At 34.9% G+C, this 20,176-nt stretch overlaps 1 protein-coding gene across 1 annotated transcript in view; it reads left to right on the top strand.

Annotated features, from left to right (window-relative positions):
* Window positions 1–20,176, top strand: part of SMC6 (structural maintenance of chromosomes 6) — a gene marked incomplete at its 3' end in the record, with an annotated part of 56,190 nt that overhangs the window by 9,720 nt on the left and 26,294 nt on the right. The window contains exons 6-17 of the mRNA XM_080711102.1: window positions 1,809–1,889; window positions 2,713–2,814; window positions 5,900–6,019; window positions 6,113–6,211; window positions 8,923–9,069; window positions 9,337–9,425; window positions 9,589–9,753; window positions 10,137–10,315; window positions 11,677–11,881; window positions 15,299–15,413; window positions 17,050–17,210; window positions 19,055–19,190. Of these exons, the coding sequence (XP_080567228.1) occupies window positions 1,809–1,889; window positions 2,713–2,814; window positions 5,900–6,019; window positions 6,113–6,211; window positions 8,923–9,069; window positions 9,337–9,425; window positions 9,589–9,753; window positions 10,137–10,315; window positions 11,677–11,881; window positions 15,299–15,413; window positions 17,050–17,210; window positions 19,055–19,190 (1,599 nt within the window). The remainder of the gene's footprint in view (window positions 1–1,808; window positions 1,890–2,712; window positions 2,815–5,899; window positions 6,020–6,112; window positions 6,212–8,922; window positions 9,070–9,336; window positions 9,426–9,588; window positions 9,754–10,136; window positions 10,316–11,676; window positions 11,882–15,298; window positions 15,414–17,049; window positions 17,211–19,054; window positions 19,191–20,176) is intronic.

The following is a 20,176-nucleotide window of genomic DNA, read 5'->3' as shown; positions in this document are numbered from 1 at the left end:
GTAATTCCTGGTGGAGCCTGAACTGGAATCCAGGCGGCAGTGTTGCTAGTGCACCATGCTCTGGGCCTTTCCCAGCATCAAGAACACCAGAACTAGTCCCTAAAGAAAAACAATTAGTAACTTGTGTCTCTTTCTCAGTTTGATTTAGAAAAAAGCAGTCCAGAACAACTTTCGGTGGTAGTAAAAATGCCCTGTGCACTGTCTGACCACATGGACTCTTGACCACTTGAAGTACCTGATTGAGAAATTTAATGAAATTTAATGTACAATTGTACTTAATTTTACTTATGTGGAAACCACATGGAGCAGGTAGATTTCTATATCAGACAGCACAGATTTAGGAAAATAATTGTTAAAATAAGGAAAACAGGCATAGCACATACATTTTAGACTAAATTGCAGGACATTTTGTTAACTAATTCAGAAAAATCACAAGTTACAGTTTATGGAATCATACATGTTAGATCAGTCTTGAAAATTAGCCTCCTGTAGTTACATACTCTATTCGTAACCTGTGTAGAGTCTTACCAAGCATTCCTGCAGCAAGTACTTGAAAGGATAGTGTAAATCACCTCTGCTTGAGGCATCTTATTTATGTGGTGGACCACTGTATTTATTAGGAAGTTTCGTTTATTGGAAAGTTGAATGAGGCCTGTTTCTCTAAGCTCCTACTTGCTCAGAGGATATAAAACCTATTTTTTCTGTCTTAAAATATTTGAAGATTGTTGCCGGGCGTGGTGGCGCACGCTTGTAATCCCAGCATTCAAGAGGCTGAGGCCAGAGGATCACGGTTCGCGGACAGCCTCTTTAGTTATTGGTGACCTTCGCAACTCAGTGAGACCTGGTTTCAAAATAAAGAATAAAAAATAGGGCAGGGGGTGTAGCTCGAAGGTCAAGTGCCCCTGGGTTCCATCCCCAGACCTGCCCCCCACCAAAAAAAATTGAAGATTGTTATAACTCGGTTAATCTTCTCCTTGCATGGTTTAGTTAACCAATAACTAAAGGTTCAGGTTCACTAATCAAAATACAGAAGGTCTAGAGCTTCATTGTACAGTTCGGTGACCACTGTAATATGCACACATTGGGACTGACACTCAGAATGTGACAGAGTATAGAGAAAAGACTATAAACTTTGGTGAAGCTCTTAATCCAGAGTTGTTGGTAAAATATCTGCCATTAAAGCTAGTGCACTACTATCTTTAAAAAAAAAAAAGTTAGATGCAGTGTGATATTAAGATCTTGGTAAGCATTATAAAAATTATGTTGCAAAGTCTGGTCTGTCTGTATAATTTTTAAATAATATTTAAAGATTTTTTTATAACAGCATAAGAGACTTTTATTATCTTAGAGGAAGTCTTAGAGTGCTGCTATAAAAAATAAACAATACTTATTATCATAATTCTGGTTAAAAATAGCTGTGTGTAGTTGGAAAAGCCTACTAACTTGCCCAAGGCTAGGAGGAGGTTAGACAGAGTCCAAATACAATACGAACACAGAACAGCTGACTCCTAGGCTAGGGCTTTTCCCACTCTGGGTTTTGAGTTTGTGCCCTCCTACAAAGGTAGAATATTGAATTTGACCATACTATTTTTTTGGTGTTTGGGAATTTTGAGCCACTTTCCCTGTGATAAAAACTTCCAACGTTTTATCTTTGTATTTTTATCCCAGTGCTATAACTATTAGCTATAGTCTTCCTGATGGCTCCCTAAGTCAAATGCATTGTTTATCTTAGTTTGTTAGTCTATAAGAATTAAAGTAAAATATTTAAAGGTTTTTGTCTTGGTTTTTTGTTTGTTTGTTTGTTTCAGGTGGATAATCCAGTTTCTATTTTAACACAAGAGATGAGCAAGCAGTTCTTGCAGTCTAAAAACGAGGGAGACAAATACAAAGTAAGAGTCAGTAAAAGAAACACAAACTTACCCCTCAAAAGGAAATGTAGATATATACCAAGCATTGTTCTTGCTCACATAATACATACTCAGAATTTTTTGTCCCTTAGAGCCACCTATTTAAAGATATATCATAGAATTAGATATAAAAATTATTTAGTAAGTTGTGAGTATTAATGTTCTAAGTAAATCATTGTTTTTATTTTTGGCTTTTCATTATGAAAGAATGTATCATTTTCTAAAATTAATCTTTAAGGAAATTCAAGCGAACAATTGGCCATACATATATATGTAAACTTTTTTTATTGGTGCATTGTAATTATACATCATAGTGAGCTTGAGTGAAAGAAACATTCATGCATCCCACTTAAAAACTTTAAATTACTTAAAATGTAAAAAGCCAACAAACTATTAACTGTTACTAAAACTCGTGTAGATTTGAGTGAGTTTGGATATTTCTTAGTTTAAAAATTTTAAAAGATTAAAGATAAGAATGTTTTATGGCTTTCTGCTAAAAAAAATGGAAGAATTAATAAATATGAACTTTCAAAAATATATTATTACCATGTCCAAGGATTTTATCTTTTATGGGGGTTTTTAAGACGTTTTGCAAATGAATGTGTACATATGAACATAGCAAGTTCAGTAAATTTCATTATGAAATAAGATATTTTCTTTTGTATTTATGTGTATGTGCTTCTGTTTTTAATTTCTTTTTACATAATTTGTCTATAAGTTATGATAGAAAAGATTCCTCCTCTTTGTATTTTTCACAGTTCTGCAGAAATATATAAACTCTTGTTTTTCTTTTTGTCGATAATAGTTCTTCATGAAAGCAACCCAACTTGAACAAATGAAGGAGGATTATTCATATATTATGGAAACAAAAGAAAGAACAAAGGAACAGATAAATCAAGGGGAAGAGGTTTGTAAATAGTGTAAATCTTTTTTAAATGAGCCAAATTCCCATAGTATTAAAGTAAATAGTACTGTAAAGTTACATTTTACAGTAATGTTTTCTATCATTCATGAAAGTTACGAAGTGTGGTTTTATTTTTAGGGTGTTGTTAGTCTTTATTTTTTGTTTTGTAGTAATGGATATATGCACATTTTACTTTCTCTATTAGACCTGAAACCAGAGGACATGACTGTCTTATATTTTTATTCCTTGATAGGACTAATTGGTTCCACTGTAAGATATTGTTATCTCCTACTGTTAATAGTTTGAAAACTATTAACACATATTTTTCTGGGACTATAAGCATAAGCCACAAGCTAATATTAAACATGATATGCATTTATATTTACAGTAGATTATCATCATATTATAAATATTAACCTATTAGCAACTGATAGCTTTGGTAGGAGATGACATACCAGCACTTACCACCTTGACAGTGCTTGGATTTTAAATCACTCTACAACTTAACTTCCTTTATACTTCAGTTTGTTCTTATATCTGCTATATTTTATTCTTATACTCCTCACCCTCTGAAGATTCACCTTGTAATGAGACCTCAGAGTCATAAGATTTGCATTTCAACTTTTTATTAGTACATTAAGTCCCACCGGGTTTATATGATTCCATATCTTGTTCTTTTGTCTAGTTGTTTTTTTTTTTTTTTTATGTGTGTGTGTGTGTGTGTGGTACTGGGGTTCCTGGAAACCCTTCTACCTCTGGGCTACACTCCCAGACACCTATTTTTTATATTTTTATTTGGAAACAGGGTCTCTTAAGCCAGCAAGGCTGGCTTTGAACCAGCACTATCCTCCTGTCTCCGCCTCCCAAGCGTGGGGATTACAAGCGTGTGCCACCATGTTTGGCTCTTTTATCTAGTTTTAAACCTCAGTTGAGTGTTCAGTAACTTTTTAATTTGTGCATGTGAGGTAGAATTGTACTTACGATTGAAATTGAAGCCATTAAATAATTGAAGCCATTAAATAATTGAAGCCATTAAATATTATGCTTACCTTTTTTTATCGCATTTTTGAGAAATGCATATTTTAGGTTATATTTATAATTGTGTGGCTCATTAAGTGAAAACCAAGATACCAACGATGAGTGTTTACTTTCATCTCCCACATTATTCTTTCACCCCTGAATTAATGCGATGGCGTACAAGGATCTACTACTGTCTCTAGAGAGTCGATATAGCACATTCTCGTAAGAGTCTGTATTATTATTGGGAAAATGAAAAATTTGTATATTTCAGCAAATACACACAGGATATATTACATTTATTGTTTAGAAATAATAAGTCAGAACTTTGAAGAAATCTGTTGCTACCACTTGGATATTAACATCTACTTTCTTCATTGTATACTTGTCCTCAACAGTTGAAAATATTTCTGCTTTATATTAAGTAGCAGAATTTCTGATATATAATATGCACTTATTAAGAATTTTTTCTAGTTGATCAAATGCCTTTATTATCAAACTAAAATCTAGGTTTGAATGGTTAAGACTTACGAAATAATTTGTAAAAGTTAAAAAGTAAAAGTCATTCTTGCTATGCGCCTGTTAGCATTGTGCAGGCAACAAGGGTGATTAATTCTCAAACTAATGATTTCAACAGTGGAGTAAGTTCATTGAGATAGGATGCTTGGGACAAGAAATCAGATTGTCTTTTATATTTTTTCTGTTTATTTTTTAATGATAATGCCATTTTTGAACACATAAATATTGAGGTGTTTATGTGACATCCAAGTAGAATTGTCAAGTATAAAGTACAAATACAAGTTAGGAATACAGAAGTCAAATTTGACCTTGATAAATATTGGGAAGTCATCAGTCTGTTAATTTCTAAGTCACAGGAACGACTTACTTTGCTGAAGGGGAGAGGGAAGGCAGAACAAGGCCTTAGGCCTGAGAAGTGCTCATAGAAGCTAAGGGGTAGAATTGACGAATATCAAATGGCATATTTTTCATAGATGATTGTGGCAAAATGGGCTTCAGTAAAGTGGAAAATGCAACCAGATTGGTGGAGCTGGAAAATGGAAGGAAATTGAAGAGATGACAGGAATTTTTAGTGGAACTTGTTTGGGAAAAGGAGAAGAAATTTAGAGGAGGAGGTAGTGCCCAGGGATGTGTATTGGTGGTTTAGTTTGTAAGTCAAAAAATAAGTAAACAGAAACTAAATCATTGTCATAGGTAGAAGTCAGCGAAGAGGGTGAAATGAAAAGATAGAATGAAAAACCTGTGGCTTTAGAGATGAGAGGCAGAGGGCTGAATGGAGACTGGACTTAGGTTTCCTGAAGCCACCTGTCTTGTTATAGAAAGGGGAGATGACCGCTTTAGATTGGTAGGTAATGTTGGAAGTTGGAGGGAGTTTCTGTAGGATGGCGTTTATGAGGTTAGCAGAGAGTGATAATGGATTGGTTATGGGAAAAAGTCAGCTTTGCTGTCTTAAGGCCCTACTTGAATGTGGAAAGCATGAGTGAAGGGGAAAGACTCTAGTCAGGTGGACAGGATATAAAGTCTGGAAGCCACGTTGTGAGTTATTCTGATGACATGATATTTGATATTTATTGGGTGACTTTGTTAACTATTAAAAGAAAACTTGGATATGAAAAATCATAACTTGTTTGATTTTGAGAGATTAAATTTCTTTTGATCTTACCTTTATTTTTGGAATGGATACTGGTGATACTCAGTCTAGAAGAACAAGAAGTCTATTTTTCAGGGAAAAAGAAACTTTATTTTTAGGGAATATAGAAAACCAGGAAGGTGAGTGTTAAGACTTGTCTAGACTCGTCTCATCTTGAACCTTTAATTTCTTTGCTCTTCTTCATCTAAAGAATATTTGGCCATTTATATAGTACAGAAATTACCAAAATTGTTGTACCTAGCAAAAGTATACCAACGAACCAAAAGTATATTTATTTTCACTTTATTTTCTAATAAGCCTGTATATAGTATTTGTATAGACATTGTTCACAAAAGAAATATATTAAAATGTTAGTATTAATATCAGTATTAAAAACAAACACATCTTTCCTTTTTTTTTAAGCGACTTACTGAACTAAAGCGTCAGTGTTTGGAGAAAGAAGAACGTTTTCAAAGTATTGCTGGTTTAAGTACAATGAAGACTAATTTAGAGTATTTAAAACATGAAATGGCTTGGGCAGTGGTAAATTTATTTAATTACTCATTCACATATTAGTAATAATTGGAATATATTTGGTGACTTGTCTTAATTTGTTGTTATATAATTTATTTTTAGGTCAATGAAATAGAAAAGCAATTGAATGCTATCAGAGATAATATCAAAATTGGAGAAGATCGTGCTGCTAGACTTGACAGAAAAATGGAAGAACAACAGGTAATCCGTTTTTTTTTTAATGTGGATATATTAGGGTAAACTATGAATTGCTGATGTAAGACTTTCTGACCTATAAAAGTGCCAGTTTCAGCCTGTATTTTATCTATATTTGAATTACTTTATTTATACTGATTTATTTGTATTACTCAGTTGAAACAGGCTTATACGTTTTCCAAGGACTATTTTGCAGTTATCTTTTGAAAAAAGTACTCTGATAAATGGCTGTCTGAGATTAGGGCTACAGTTTTCTCTACTACATGTGCACAGAGAGACTTCATGACTGACTAGAGATACTGCAATGTGAAGATTTTACTCTTGGGTTCATTTTCAAAAGTTGCATCACCAAAGACCTGAGAAATAGTGGGATACCAGGGTAGTAGTCAGTCGGAATAGAATTAAAGCTAAGTGTCAGGAAGTATAAGAAAACAGAACAGAAAACAGTGACCAGCAATTGCTCCTATTAAGGAAACTGAGTTTTAGGTCAGTCCCAAACCCCAGTTTTCTTGTAAGAGCATTCACATAGCTGGTGTGCATGTTAGAGAACTGGTTAGATTTGTTGGGTTAATTTTAACCTGAGGTTTAAAGGCTTAGGTGAAAAGCACTCTTTGTAAAGTCCATGGAAGTCACGCAAGTCTTCCACGTGGGCCTACAGTAGAAGTTGAGTGATGAGTAAGAGCAGTCATTCTCTATGGAGGTTTCCGTGTGGACGTTTTTAGCATGTAGCACATCCATTCTTTGTACTTGCCTTTGTATCCTACAATAAAGTACATAATTTAGTGGATTTGAGTTTTAGTGTATTCAAACATATAGTCACTACTGTAGAGATCCTCATACTGTCATCTAAAAGCAGAACTGACTCCCTTCTATTCAAGATGCCCCTTCCTCTCATATTCATTATGGCAGCCTGGATTTTCTGCCCATTAATATTTTGATCTAATTTGCTTAGAAATTGCTGGCCCACAAGCTTGGTTGTGATATTAGATATAGTCTTCCTCAGATGGCTTTTTCCTGTCTTCTATAAGATAAACACATGTATCTTGTTTTCTTTTTAAAGATTATGACATGAACCCATCAGAGATAATGAGTTTTTTATTTTTTACTTTATTATTATTATTATTATTATTATTATTATTATTATTATTTTTGGTGGTACTGGGGGTGGAACCCAGGGGCTTTCTACCTCCGGGCTGTCCTCTCAGACTTTTTTTATATTTTATTTGGAAACAGGGTCTCACTAAGTTGCTGAGAGCCTCACTAAGTAGTTGAGGCTGGCTTCGAATCCGTGCGATCCTCCTGTCTCAGCCTCCCAAGTGCTGGGGTTACAAATGTGCGCCACCACAACGCCCGGCTTAAATGAGTTTTTTAAAATAATAGGAGTGGTGAAGATAGTACATTTGCTTAGTGATCCCTGGGCTGAGTTTCTTACTAAGTTCAAAACTTAGTGCCTCTCACCTCAGGTTTTAATTTTGAGAGAATGTTCTGAAGTTTTCTTCAAATACTCTTACTCTTCTGAGCTTGTCATAGGCTCAAAATACTTTGTTGCTTAGATATTTTTCAGTCTAAAAACTGGACCGTCTGAGTTAGAGAGGCTTACCTGCACTTGGGAGGCGGAGACAGGAGGATTGCACAGGTTCGAATTCAGCCTCTCTGACTTAAGAGACCCTGTTTCCAAATAAAATATAAAATAGGTCTGGGAGTGTAGCCCAGAGGTAGAAGGGTTTCCAGGAACCCCATTACCACCAAAAATAAAAAAATACAAATGTTCTTGTCATGAATTACATTTAGTTTGTGCAAAATCCTGGATTTAACTTGGATTTTTATTAAAAAATTCTTCAGCATATTATCTTTGGATGCTTTTATGTTACAATGACAGATTTGAGTAGTTATGAAACAGCTCCATGGCCCGTAATACCTAAGTGTCTATCATCTAACTCCTTATACAGAAAGTTTGATGGCTCAATCTAAATAATTTCCTGTTTGCTTTCTCTAAACCATCCTCTGTTTCATCTCTTACTATTTTGTTCTATAGTAGTCTACTAATTTCTTACTAAAACTTTCTTCTGTAATTTGGTAGTCTCTCCTGCCTTCCACATGCTTTAAAAGTAATCGTATAGGCAGATTTTATCATATTTTGTCCCTCTATAGTCCAAAGGATTCCATTTTAAGCTGTTCATTATGGAATGCTAGGCTCTTCTACCAGTATTTTTAATTTATTTGTGCTTCCATACTTAGTAGGTTTATCCCTTACTTGAGCATAATCGTATATAAACTTTACCATTATTTAGTCTATTTTTGTGCTAATCGTATCTCTTTGCCTTACTTTGAAAACAGTTGTCAGATAACTAAATGTGGATTAAAATTATAGCAGGGCGTGGTGGCGCATGCTTGTAATCTCTGCACTTGGGAGGCTGAGACGGGAGGATCACACAGGTTTGAAGCCAGCCTCAGCTACTTAGTGAGGCTCTCAGCAACTTAATGAGACCCTGTTTCCAAATAAAATATAATATAGGTCTGGGAGTATAGCCTGGAGATAGAAAGCCCCTGGGTTCAACCCCCAGTGCCACCAAAAAAAATTAAATTATAATTTAGTATTTTACATAGTTATATTTTTCTAATGTCTTATGAGATTAAGCTTATTACTGAGATATAAACTATATAATTTTTTTCTTGATTGAAGGTTAAACATGCTCAAATAATGTTTTTTTCTTAAGGTCAGACTTAGTGAAGCAGAAAAAAAGTACAAGGACATTCAAGATAAACTAGAAAAGATTAGTCAGGAGACAACTGCGCGTGCACCAGAATGTATGGCATTGAAAGCAGATGTCATTGCTAAGAAAAGGGCATGTAATGAAGCTGAGGTAGGTGAGAAAGATGTTCTAACTTGGAATGTTAAAAACTAATAGTGAATATAAAGACCGTTCATCTATTTCTTAAAGTAGCCGCTTTGTAGCTGGGTCAAAATCTGTGTTGCTTTCACACTTAAAAAAATTAGTTATTTCAAGTGGCCGTGTATTGTTACAGAAATGTGTATGCACATATTCTGCCTCTGATAGGAAAATTTGACAAAAGTATTTTGGGATATTTTTCTTTTTAATTTTACTAAAGTATGCCTCATTTTTTGTTAGGTTTTATATAACCGTTCCCTAAATGAACACAAAGCACTGAGAAAAGATGATGAGCAACTTTGTAAAAGAATTGAAGAACTAAAAAAAAGGTAAGATACTTTGTCATTTTCATGATTCATGCTGTAATTCTACTTTTCTGGCTGTAGAAAAGTAGAACATTATATTTTCTGTACTATTAGTGTAATTTTTTACATTAACTTATGCCTTTAAAATGTTTTTAAATATAGTTTTTCACTTTGTATTTACTGTTAGTACTGATCAATCTTTGGAACCTGAGCGGTTGGAAAGGCAAAAAAAAATATGTTGGTTAAAAGAGAGGGTAAAGGCCTTACAGGATCAGGAAACTACCATTAATCAAGAGATTGAGCAGTTTCAGCAAACTATAGAAAAGGACAAAGAAGAATTTTCCAGAATTAGGTAAGTAATAGCATCCTTTAAATAATTGATTAACTCCATGAACTTTTATATGATTTTGATCTGTATATGAAGAGAAAACATGGTTTTGTTTCTTCTTCAAAGAACGAATGTTTTAAAATTGCTTCTAAGACTCATTAAACTTAAATATTTGGATGATTTCTGGGATCCAGGTGCATTACTCTTGCATCTTTTTTTTTTTTTTTTTTGCCAAGTTTTGAGAACTGATGACTATTTTTTTCTGGTAATAAATGTATTTTCAAATAAAGACTTGGTTTTCAGGATGGCTAGGTCATTCATTGGTATGCAGGTATTGTGGGCGTACCAGTGAATTTTTCTACATAATTGGCACATATTTGTTCTGTTTTTCTTCTTTTATTTTTTAGGGGAGAAGAATTGGATGTGAAGCATGCACTGAACTATAATCAGAGGCAACTGAAAGAATTGAAAGATAGTAAAACTGATCGACTGAAACGATTCGGCCCTCATGTTCCAGCTCTTCTGGAAGCAATAGATGATGCTTACCGACGGGGGCATTTTACCCGTAAACCTATAGGCCCTTTAGGTATGTGTCATGATTCAGTGAGCATATAATAAATATTAGGAATAAGCTTTTTTTCAGCAAGGGGTCTATTGAATATAACTATGTAGTTATAGGTGGTCTTTAATTGTACATATTTTTAAATATAATAATAAAATTACTTCAAATTTGGTAGCTTTCCTTTTATGTTTTATAAAGGTTAAACAACCGAAAGGAGAAGATCTTAAAGAGCCAAGTGTGGTGAGATAGGAGGGAACAGATTCTTGGCCAGCCTCCACAGCTTAGGCTGTAGCAACTTAGTGAGATCCTGCTTCCAAAAAGAAAATAAAATAGGGCTGGGGGGTAGTTCAGGGGTAGAATGACCCTGTGTGTGTGTGGGGGGGGACCTTAAGAAAAGGAAAAGGAATTATAGAGTTGAATAATCTGGTTCTTACTTTTCTCTTGAATGACTGAGTGGATAAACTGATTTAAATATAAATGTTTAATGAGGCAATCCAGTGGCATCAAGTTGTAATGAAAAGACTTCTCACTTGAATTTTATGTAACTTTTGTAAAATTATTTTTCTTTCTTAGATTTTCTTTAGGTTGGACAGCATGATTTTTAAGTCTTCTCCCAGTTGTAAAATCTGGCTATTTAATTCTTTTACATATATGTGAGCTTTATTACAAATTACTTAGTCAAGTTCAAAGTGTTTTCTTATTCCGTACGTCCTTAGGTGAAAACAGTGCCAGACGTGTAAGCACATTTTATTAGCAAATGGCAGCATTGAACTATAGCAGTACTGTCTTCATGCTAAGATTCATTTCATTGGATAAGATTCTTTTCTTATTCTTAAATCTAAAATTCTAGTATTAACCAACTTTATAGAAAATAATAAGTCTGAAACTGGGCATGGTGGCACACGCTTGTAATCCCAGTACTTGGGAGGCTTGAGACAGAAGGGTCACAGGTTCAAAGCCAGCTTCAGCTACTTAGGCGCTTTGCAACTAGTGAGACCGTGCTTCAAAATAAAGAATAAAAATAAGGGCTGGAGGTATAGCTCAGAGGTGGAATGGATGACCTTGAGTTCAATTTCCAGTATCAAAAACAAAAGTCTGTAAATCTTTTGACTTGATTTCAAATCACCACTGAGAGCAAGAGTATTGCAAACTTACATAGAAAAGCCACTCTAGATGTCCTTAAAAGTGGGCAATTTTCTTCTCAGCATTTGGTGAGTTTTCTCTCTGGAGTAGTACCCAGTAAGTTTGCTGACATTTCCAAAAGAGCTGTAATATAATTTAAGCTGCTTTATGTGAAAATATGTTTCATTTATTAATTATTAGAAAACAATTAAATTAATATTGCAAAATAAGTATTTATGGGCCCTTTTATTTTTCTCTCTTAGGAGCTTGCATTCATCTCCGGGACCCTGAGCTTGCTTTGGCTATTGAATCTTGTTTAAAAGGACTTCTGCAAGCCTATTGTTGCCACAACCATGCTGATGAAAGAGTCCTTCAGGCACTGATGAAAAGATTTTATTCACCAGGGACCACACGGCCACAGATAATAGTTTCTGAATTTCGGAATGAGATGTATGATGTAAGGCACAGGTAGTCAAATTAAATACTCTTTCTGGGTTTGCTTAATCATGTACAGGGTGGCCGATGGTTTAAATGCTTTTAATGTTAACCATATCATTAGTACTGATTGTAAAATTTCATCAAGCCATTTTGTCAAGCCTATGTATTTGCTATAGGCATTGGAGGCAAGTAAGTTTTTATCTAAGGAGGTTGCAGTTCTTAGGTGAGATCTATTGTGGGGAGATAGTTAAGGAAACAGATACAGTATAGCATAAATATTATGCTGATGAGGAAAATGATGGAAACATAACCAAACTAAGAGGACAGTCCTGTGGAGGACATTGGCACTCATTACCTGCAATTAAACTCACAGGCGCTTCACAGAATTTATACAGATCCTTGTTTCTTTTGATAACCCTAACAAATCTTCTCAAGGGGACAATGCTCAAACTGACCGGTTTGCTAACTGCAGCCAGTTTTGCTTGGGAGGCTGAGGCAGGTACATCCCTTGAGCACTGTTCAGCACCATCATGGAAATGATACATCGCATTTTAAAATGTCTTTCTTTACTATTTCTTATAAATCCCCCACTTTTTTCTACTCTTTTCTTAAAGATTCAATCTAATGTTGGGTCCTTCATATTGTGTAAATTTCTATGCACACACTATGTCTTTTTTAAAAAGTATTTGTGGGCATTGAAAATTGGATCAGTAGATTCAGATGTAATTCAGATGAGGAAGTCAGTAAATTATGTGATGGTAAATTGGTCAGGAAAGATCCAGAGAGGAGGTGAATTTGTCAAGTGACAGAAAACTGATTTCCTTCTAGACAAATAGAATTTTATGTGAGAGACACGTGGAGGCATGGTATTTTAAATTATTCCAAAACAATAGCATTTCCAATTTGGTAGGAAGGAATAAATTAAAAGGTTTATTTAAGACAAAATCATAAAAACTTAATAGTTGACCATAGAGGTGGAAGAATGAAAGAAAACTTCTAAGTTTCTGGCAAACTGCAGAATGTGCTGTCAGTTAATTGGGGAGAAAAGTGGATTTTCAAAAAAATCCTGTTTTGGAAGTATTGATTTTGAACTTTTAGGCTAGAGGTATTAGGGAGTTAGGAGTAAAGTGTTTTCTTTCTCTGCATGAGGATGTGGTCTGTGTTTATTTCCATCTCTTGATTCCAGGTTTCTTTCTATTTGTTTGTTTGTTTGTTTATTTATTTATTTATTGTGGGTCTAGGGATGGAACCCAGGGGCATTCGACCTCTGAGCTACACCCCCTGCCATATTTTTTATTTTTTTTTCAATTTTTTTATTGGTGCACTGCATTCATACATCATATTGGGATAAAAAAAAATATTTGTAACATACATGCACACATCACCCAGTTAGCCCCTACCCGATCCCCACCCCATTCCCTCCCCATCCCTTCTTCCCATGCTTGGCTTAGTGGTTGACATCTAGTATTATAGCAATTTATCCAGAATTAACAATGATAATCTCACAGAACAGTTTCATTTATCTGATACCAAGCTTTTGATGACTTAAAGATAACATTTCAATATTTCTTTTTGCTTTCTTTCTTACCAGAGAATATCTTTTTTAGGTGAAACTATCATACATTTATTTATTTATTTTTCAGAAAAAAATCTATCCTAGTATGTAATATGGACTTAGATACCCAAAACAATCTCGAAAAAGAACAAAGCTAGATGTATATTTTCTGATTTCAAACCTTATAAAGCTACAATAATTGAAACAGTGTAGTACTGTTATAAAGGCAGATATATAAACCATTGGGGTTAAATAAAAGCCTAGAGATAAATTCCATATATTGTTAAGTTATTTTTGACAAGGTTTCCATGAACATTTGATGGAGGAAATAATAATCTTTTAACTGAATATTGTTGAAAAATAATAATTACATGAAAAAGAATGAAATTGGACCTTTACCTGACACCATATACAAATATTAACTCAAAATAGATAAAAGACCTAAATATAAATCTTAAGACTATAAACTTTTAGAAGAAAATCTGGGTCATAAAACCTCACAACATTGAAATTGGCAGTGATTTCTTGGATATGATTTCATTGACACAGGCAACAGAAGGGTAAACAAACTCCCTAAAAAAAAAAAAAAAATATATATATATATATATATATATATATATATATATATATTGTATATCCAAAGACAATGTAAAAAGAGTTAAAGGTTACTGATAGAATGGGATAAAATATTTCCAAATGCTATATCTGAAGGTATATTAATATTCCAAATAGAAATCCTAAAAATTAGCAACAATAAAAACAAACAATACAATTTAGAAATAGGTAAAAGACTAACATAAATAATGAATCTCCAAAGATAATCAATCTTAGTTGTCTGTTGGATGGAGAATCTTGTTTCTCTGGTTCTGGTGTGTGTTACCTCCAGGTTTCTAAAACCTGATAAAAGTGAAATGTTACCATTCTTTATGATGAAAATGCCTCTTGGCAGACTAGTGTAGCTGAACTGGAAGAACTCTAGACACCTGGTGGATATACATAATAGATACTTAGCAAATATATGCTTAATTAATGCATGATTTAATATGTATAAAGCCATACTTTCTTTGTTTTGGAATCCTAAAAATAAAAACATACTCAGAATGCTACCATTGTTTCCCCTCAGCCAGTCCTCGCTCCTGTGCCTACTGGTCTTACTATGGCCAATCTGTAGTTGCTGTTAATAGGTCATATGTTAACATTTTAATTGAAAGATTGCATGTCTCTCTTAAGGAGCCCAGATTTTAGTTCATAAGAATATCTTTTTTTCTCTGTTGATAATAAATTTTGTTTCTTCATTTCTTGTGCAAGACAATTGCATAGCTATTTTAAAATGAGTTTTAATTAGTTGGCTTTTATGTTTATGCATGATTATAAGTCAAAGGAAATTAGAACTGTTAGTTATAATAAGCAAGAGGCCATAACGGCTAAGAATCTGAATTCTATGTGCTGTCCAGTTTACTTAACTAGCTTTATAACTATAGGGAATTTAATGAACACTGAAGCATCTTCATCCGGAAAAAAATGGATAGAATAATATTTTTATATTTTTGCAGTAGTGGGGATAGAAACTTGGGGACATTCTCCTTCTGAGCTACACCTCCAGCCCTATTTTTTATTCTTTATTATGAAACAGGGTCTCACTGAGTTGCAAAGGGCCCAAGTTTTCTAGGTGAGGCTGTCCACGAACCGCAGTTCTGCCTCAGCCTCCCTATAAGCGTGCCTGGCTGGAGTAATATCTTGTGGTTGTTATGAGGATTAAATGAGCTTTTAATAAACTTAGAACAATGCTAGCACATAGCATTATATAAATGTTTACCAAGTAAAAACACACACACTTTTACCTATATAAAAATGTAAAATGTTTGGTGAGTTAACGCTTTTCTGTCTCCTAGAGCTGCTCATCATCCTGAGTTCCCAACAGTTCTGACAGCTTTAGAAATAGATAACGCAGTTGTTGCAAATAGCCTAATTGACATGCGGGGCATAGAGACGGTGTTGCTGATCAAGGTAAGAACACACACTTGCTGTGTTTGGTTTTATTTTCAGATGTTTTAAACAGAAGATGGTTTCATAAATTTCTATGGTTTTAATCATGGAATTATTGATATGTCTCACCATTATACTTTTATATCACAGGAAGATCTGTAGAATAATTGAGAGGTAGTTGATCTGTGCGTTTTTCTGCCCCAGGGAACTATAACTTTCAATTATTTATTGTATAATAATTACACAAATGGATGTTATTCTTTTGGTACCTGGTGCTGTAGAGTTTTTTAGTTCATTCTTGATTGGCTGCCAAGTGTGTGTGTGTGTGTGTGTGTGTGTGTGTGTGTGTGTGTGTATTGATATATATATAGAATAATTACACACACACACGTATAAAATTACCCCCTTTAAAGCAAGTGCTTTACTTTATACTTTGAGTTATTTTTTATGTAATTTTGTGCTTTGTAAAATGTATCAAGCCTGGCATGGTGGCACATGCTTGTAAAACAAGAGGATTGCAAGTTTACAGCCAGCCTCAGCAACTTCATGAGGCCTTTCGCAACTTAGACCATTTAAAAACAAAATTAAGTAGGACCGGGAGTGTAACTCAAAGGTAGAATTCCCCCTATGTTCAATCCCTAGTACCATAAAGTGGATGGATGGATGGATGGATGGATGGATGGATGGATGGATGGATGGATGGATTCTTCATCTACATACATATTTGTATATACTTGTTAGAATAAATTACCTTAGCCGGGCATGGTGGCATACCTGTAATCCTCGTGCTTGGGAGGCAGAGACAGGAGGATCGCGCAGGTTTGAATCTAGCCTCTCTGGCTTAGACTCTGCTTCCAAAAAAAATATATAATAATAGGTCTCGGAATGTAGCCCAGAGGTAGAAGGGTTTGCAGGAACCCCAGTACTATTTTTTAAAAAAATTACCTTTTCTGTTTCCTCTTATATAAATTTGCTGAGAAGGGACAAGGAGATTCAAAACAGAAATCTGTAATCAAGACAATATAGTAAAATCTGTTTTCTCATTAATAGAAACTAAAAAGCAAAGGTCTTGTTATCCTAAATATGTATATATGGAAGGCTATATTGTAATTATTTATGAGGTTAGTTCTTGTGTTTTAGGTACTTTAAATAATGAAGACTTGCTGTACAGGTCTGTCAATGGAGAGGGTTCTAGATCTTGATTAAACTTAACCTCTTCCTCCAAGGCTTATGCATTTTTAGGGTTTCCCTACACAATTTCATATGAAGAGCTTTAATTGAAATTTGCTGTTATGTCTTTTCTAGTTTAAAATTTATTTAGAAAAATAATACCTGTAGGAACTTGGCTGAAATGACTGCTTGTGAGAAATGGTGCTTAAGATAATTTTTAATTTTAAGTGATACAGTATAAGAATTTAATAAGGTTTAGTTTGCCATAAAGCATTGTCTCCCAAGTTGTTTCAAAGGCAAGTAATTTTAATTATTTGACTCTTGAAACTTGTTTTAAAATTTTTATATTTAACTTCATAGTGTTATTTCATTTGAATGTTTAAGAATATTTGAATTATCTTAAAATAATAAAACAAGTAATATTTTAAAATTGTGTTCGTCCAAAATCCTTCAGCATTGATTTTAAAATGTTTTTCCTCTATTCTAGAATAATTCTGTGGCTCGTACAGTAATGCAGTCCCAAAAGCCACCCAAAAATTGTAGAGAAGCTTTTACTGCTGATGGTGATCAAGTTTTTGCTGGACGTTATTACTCATCTGAAAATACACGACCTAAGTTCCTAAGCAGAGATGTGGATTCGGAAATAAGGTAGAAATCAAGTTTGGCCTGTATTACTCCCACTGCTTCCTTTGGGTTTCGCTTTTCTTCCCGATCACTCATTTAGTGGTTTTATCAGTGAAGAACTGTAATTTATCTCAGCGTTTGGTCTTAAAGATCCTTTCATTGGATGTGGAGTTCTGGGTTGAAGTTCCTTTGTGTCATTATGCTGACAACAGTCTCCTGGACTGAACACACAGGGTATTTACTTTGCCCAGCCAGTCTGCACATTTTTGCCTATCTTCAAGGAGTTCAAGCACTAAACTCAGAACATAGCACATCCCTGGCCCTGCCTTTGTAACATGGGCACCAAAAATGTTACGGATTTGGGGAGAGTATGGTTTGGGGAAACTGTTCCCCGGGAACCCCTGTGAGGGTCCCAGACACACTTTTCCCCAACCCATAACAAAACCCAAAACAACCAAAAACAAATAAACTGCGGGTTCTTGTCCTAAGCTAAGAATATGCATAGTTTGGACAGTTGCTGAAGATTTAAAGAAGTTTATTAGAAAGATAGAAATACAGAAAATAGAAATACAGCTCCATAGCAGAGTTGGCATGGAGGGGTGACTCTAAATGAATACACCAAAGGGATCACACGTGGCCCGGACTTTTATACCCATGATCTCCATCTTGTTTACATAGTGAATGTCCCTGTAAGGTACCTCCCCTTAACCCTGTAAGGTACCTCCCCTAGCTAGGTGTGGCAAGGTGTCTCCTTTCATGAAGGTTGACCCCTCCTACCATTTTAGCTAGCTTATCCAATCATGTAGATCTGTCTTTAGATAGAGAAAGGCCTAGTTCTCCTCTCCTGTTGACTTGCTAATTACCTGTAGCAAAGTCAATCTAAGTTTCAATAGCTGTTTGCTTCCTGACCAAAGCCAAGCCTTTCTCTCTCCAGGTCTGCCGCCATTTTGATACAATTATTTTTGAAATATATTAATAATCAGAGCTTTCTCAAATCTTCCTAGGCCATTCCCAATACTGGTACACGGGCTACACTCCCAGACCTATTTTTGTATTTTTATTTGGAAACAGGGTCTCTTACTGCCCTCCCAAGCACTGGGACTACTAGTGTGCACCACCACGCCCGACATTCTTGGCATTTTTTTCAACAAGAGAAAATGTTGAGTAATTGGTTAAGTTTGCTTTTACCATGCCACCTTTGTCTATTTCTTTTCATCCTCTTCTCTAGTTGGTCTAGGTGATGAAAACTTTAAGGAGTGCAATTCAGTTGTCTCTTCCCCCAGACTCACTTTGCATAGGTTGTGGTGTGATGGTATATTCCCTGGTTTTCTTCTCTCTGAGGAATTGTGTCTTAGTTCTCTTCCCTACTCTAGCTATCACTGTGCACAATGCATGGCACATGGGAGTTATATTGTAAAGACTTGTTAAGGAAATAAGTAGCACTTAACTCCAGCTTAGAAGGTATTTTTGAAATTTCTGTAATAAACCGGGCATGGTGACACACGCTTTTAATCCCTGCGCTTGGGAGGCTGAGACAGGAGGATCGCACGGGTTTGAAGCCAGCCTCAGCTACTTAGTGAGGCTTTCAGCAACTTCCTGTTTCCAAATAAAATATAAAAAAAGGTCTGGGAGTATATCCTGGAGGTAGAAAGCCTCTGGGTTCTACCCCCAGTACCACCAAAACAAAAAAAGAAATTTCTGTAGTAGATTTTTATATTATTAATAACTTGGTAGAATTAGAAATTATAATAATGGAAGGAGAATTTTGTAAGCACATTATAAAAAAAAGCTTTTCTTTGTAAAGAGCTCTAAAGTGTGTATAATATTGAGAAATAGGCTTAGAGTATTTTTTGTCTGTCTTTATCAAGTGACTTGGAGAATGAGGTTGAAAATAAGAAGGCCCAGATGATAAATCTTCAGCAACATTTGTCTGCCCTGGACAAGGATATTAAACGCAATGAAGAACTTCTTAAAAGGTGCCAGCTACATTACAAAGAGTTAAAGGTAAGCCAACAGAAAAAAAGTTTCTTTTCTCAACTTACTGTTTTGAAGTTCATTCACTTGAATCAGTTGTTTTCAAACATTTTATCATGAAGCCTCTTTACACTCTTTAGTGAGCTTTTATTAATGTGGGTAATATCTACCAATACTTACTTTTTTCCAGTACTGGGGATGGAATCCAGTAACAGTCTACCACTGAGATATATCCCCAGGCCTTTTTTACTATTACATTTTGAGATGGGTCTCCTTATGTTTTTCAGACTGGCTTCATACTTGGTGATCCTCCCTCCTCAGCCTTCTGAGTAGCTGGTATTACAGGCATGTACCACCATGCTTGGCCAGTATTTACATTTCTAAAAATTAAATGTAAATCAAAAATCTTAGTAAATTTATTAACTAAAAAGTAATATGAAAAACTATGTATATATTTATTATATTTGTGTATGTATGCATCTGATATTGAGGATTGAACCCAGGGACATTATACCTCTGAGCTACACTTTGAGCCACATTTTTATTTTTAGTTTGAAACAGGATCTCACTAATTTGCTGAGGGCCTTGCTAAGTTGCTGAGGCTGGCTTTGAACCTATGATCCTCTTGTCTCAACATCCCAAGCGCTGGGATTATAAGTGTGCACCAACACATCCTGCTGAAAAAAAGATTTCTCAAGAAAGATTTAGTGAGATTTGCATTTTTACATTTTTGAATCTAATGTGTGCCTTAATAAAATTCATCTGAAGCCAGGCATGGTGGCACACACTTGTAATCCCCGCACTTGAGAGGCTGAGACAGGCAGATCGCACAGGTTCAAAGCCAGCCTCAGCTACTTAGTGAGGCTCTCAGCAACCTAGTGAGACCCTGTTTCCAAATAAAATATAAAATAGGTCTGGGAGTATAGCCCAGAGGTAGAAGGCCCCTGGGTTCCATCCCTTAGTACCACCAAAAAATAAATACAATTTTCTGAGTTTTATTCATTTTTATATTCAGT

This window comes from Muscardinus avellanarius (genome assembly GCF_963383645.1).
Source record: "Muscardinus avellanarius genome assembly, chromosome: 15".
NCBI lineage: Eukaryota > Metazoa > Chordata > Mammalia > Rodentia > Gliridae > Muscardinus > Muscardinus avellanarius.
The sequence above is the reverse complement of the archived record's forward strand: the minus strand, read 5'-3'. Positions and strand labels throughout refer to the sequence as shown.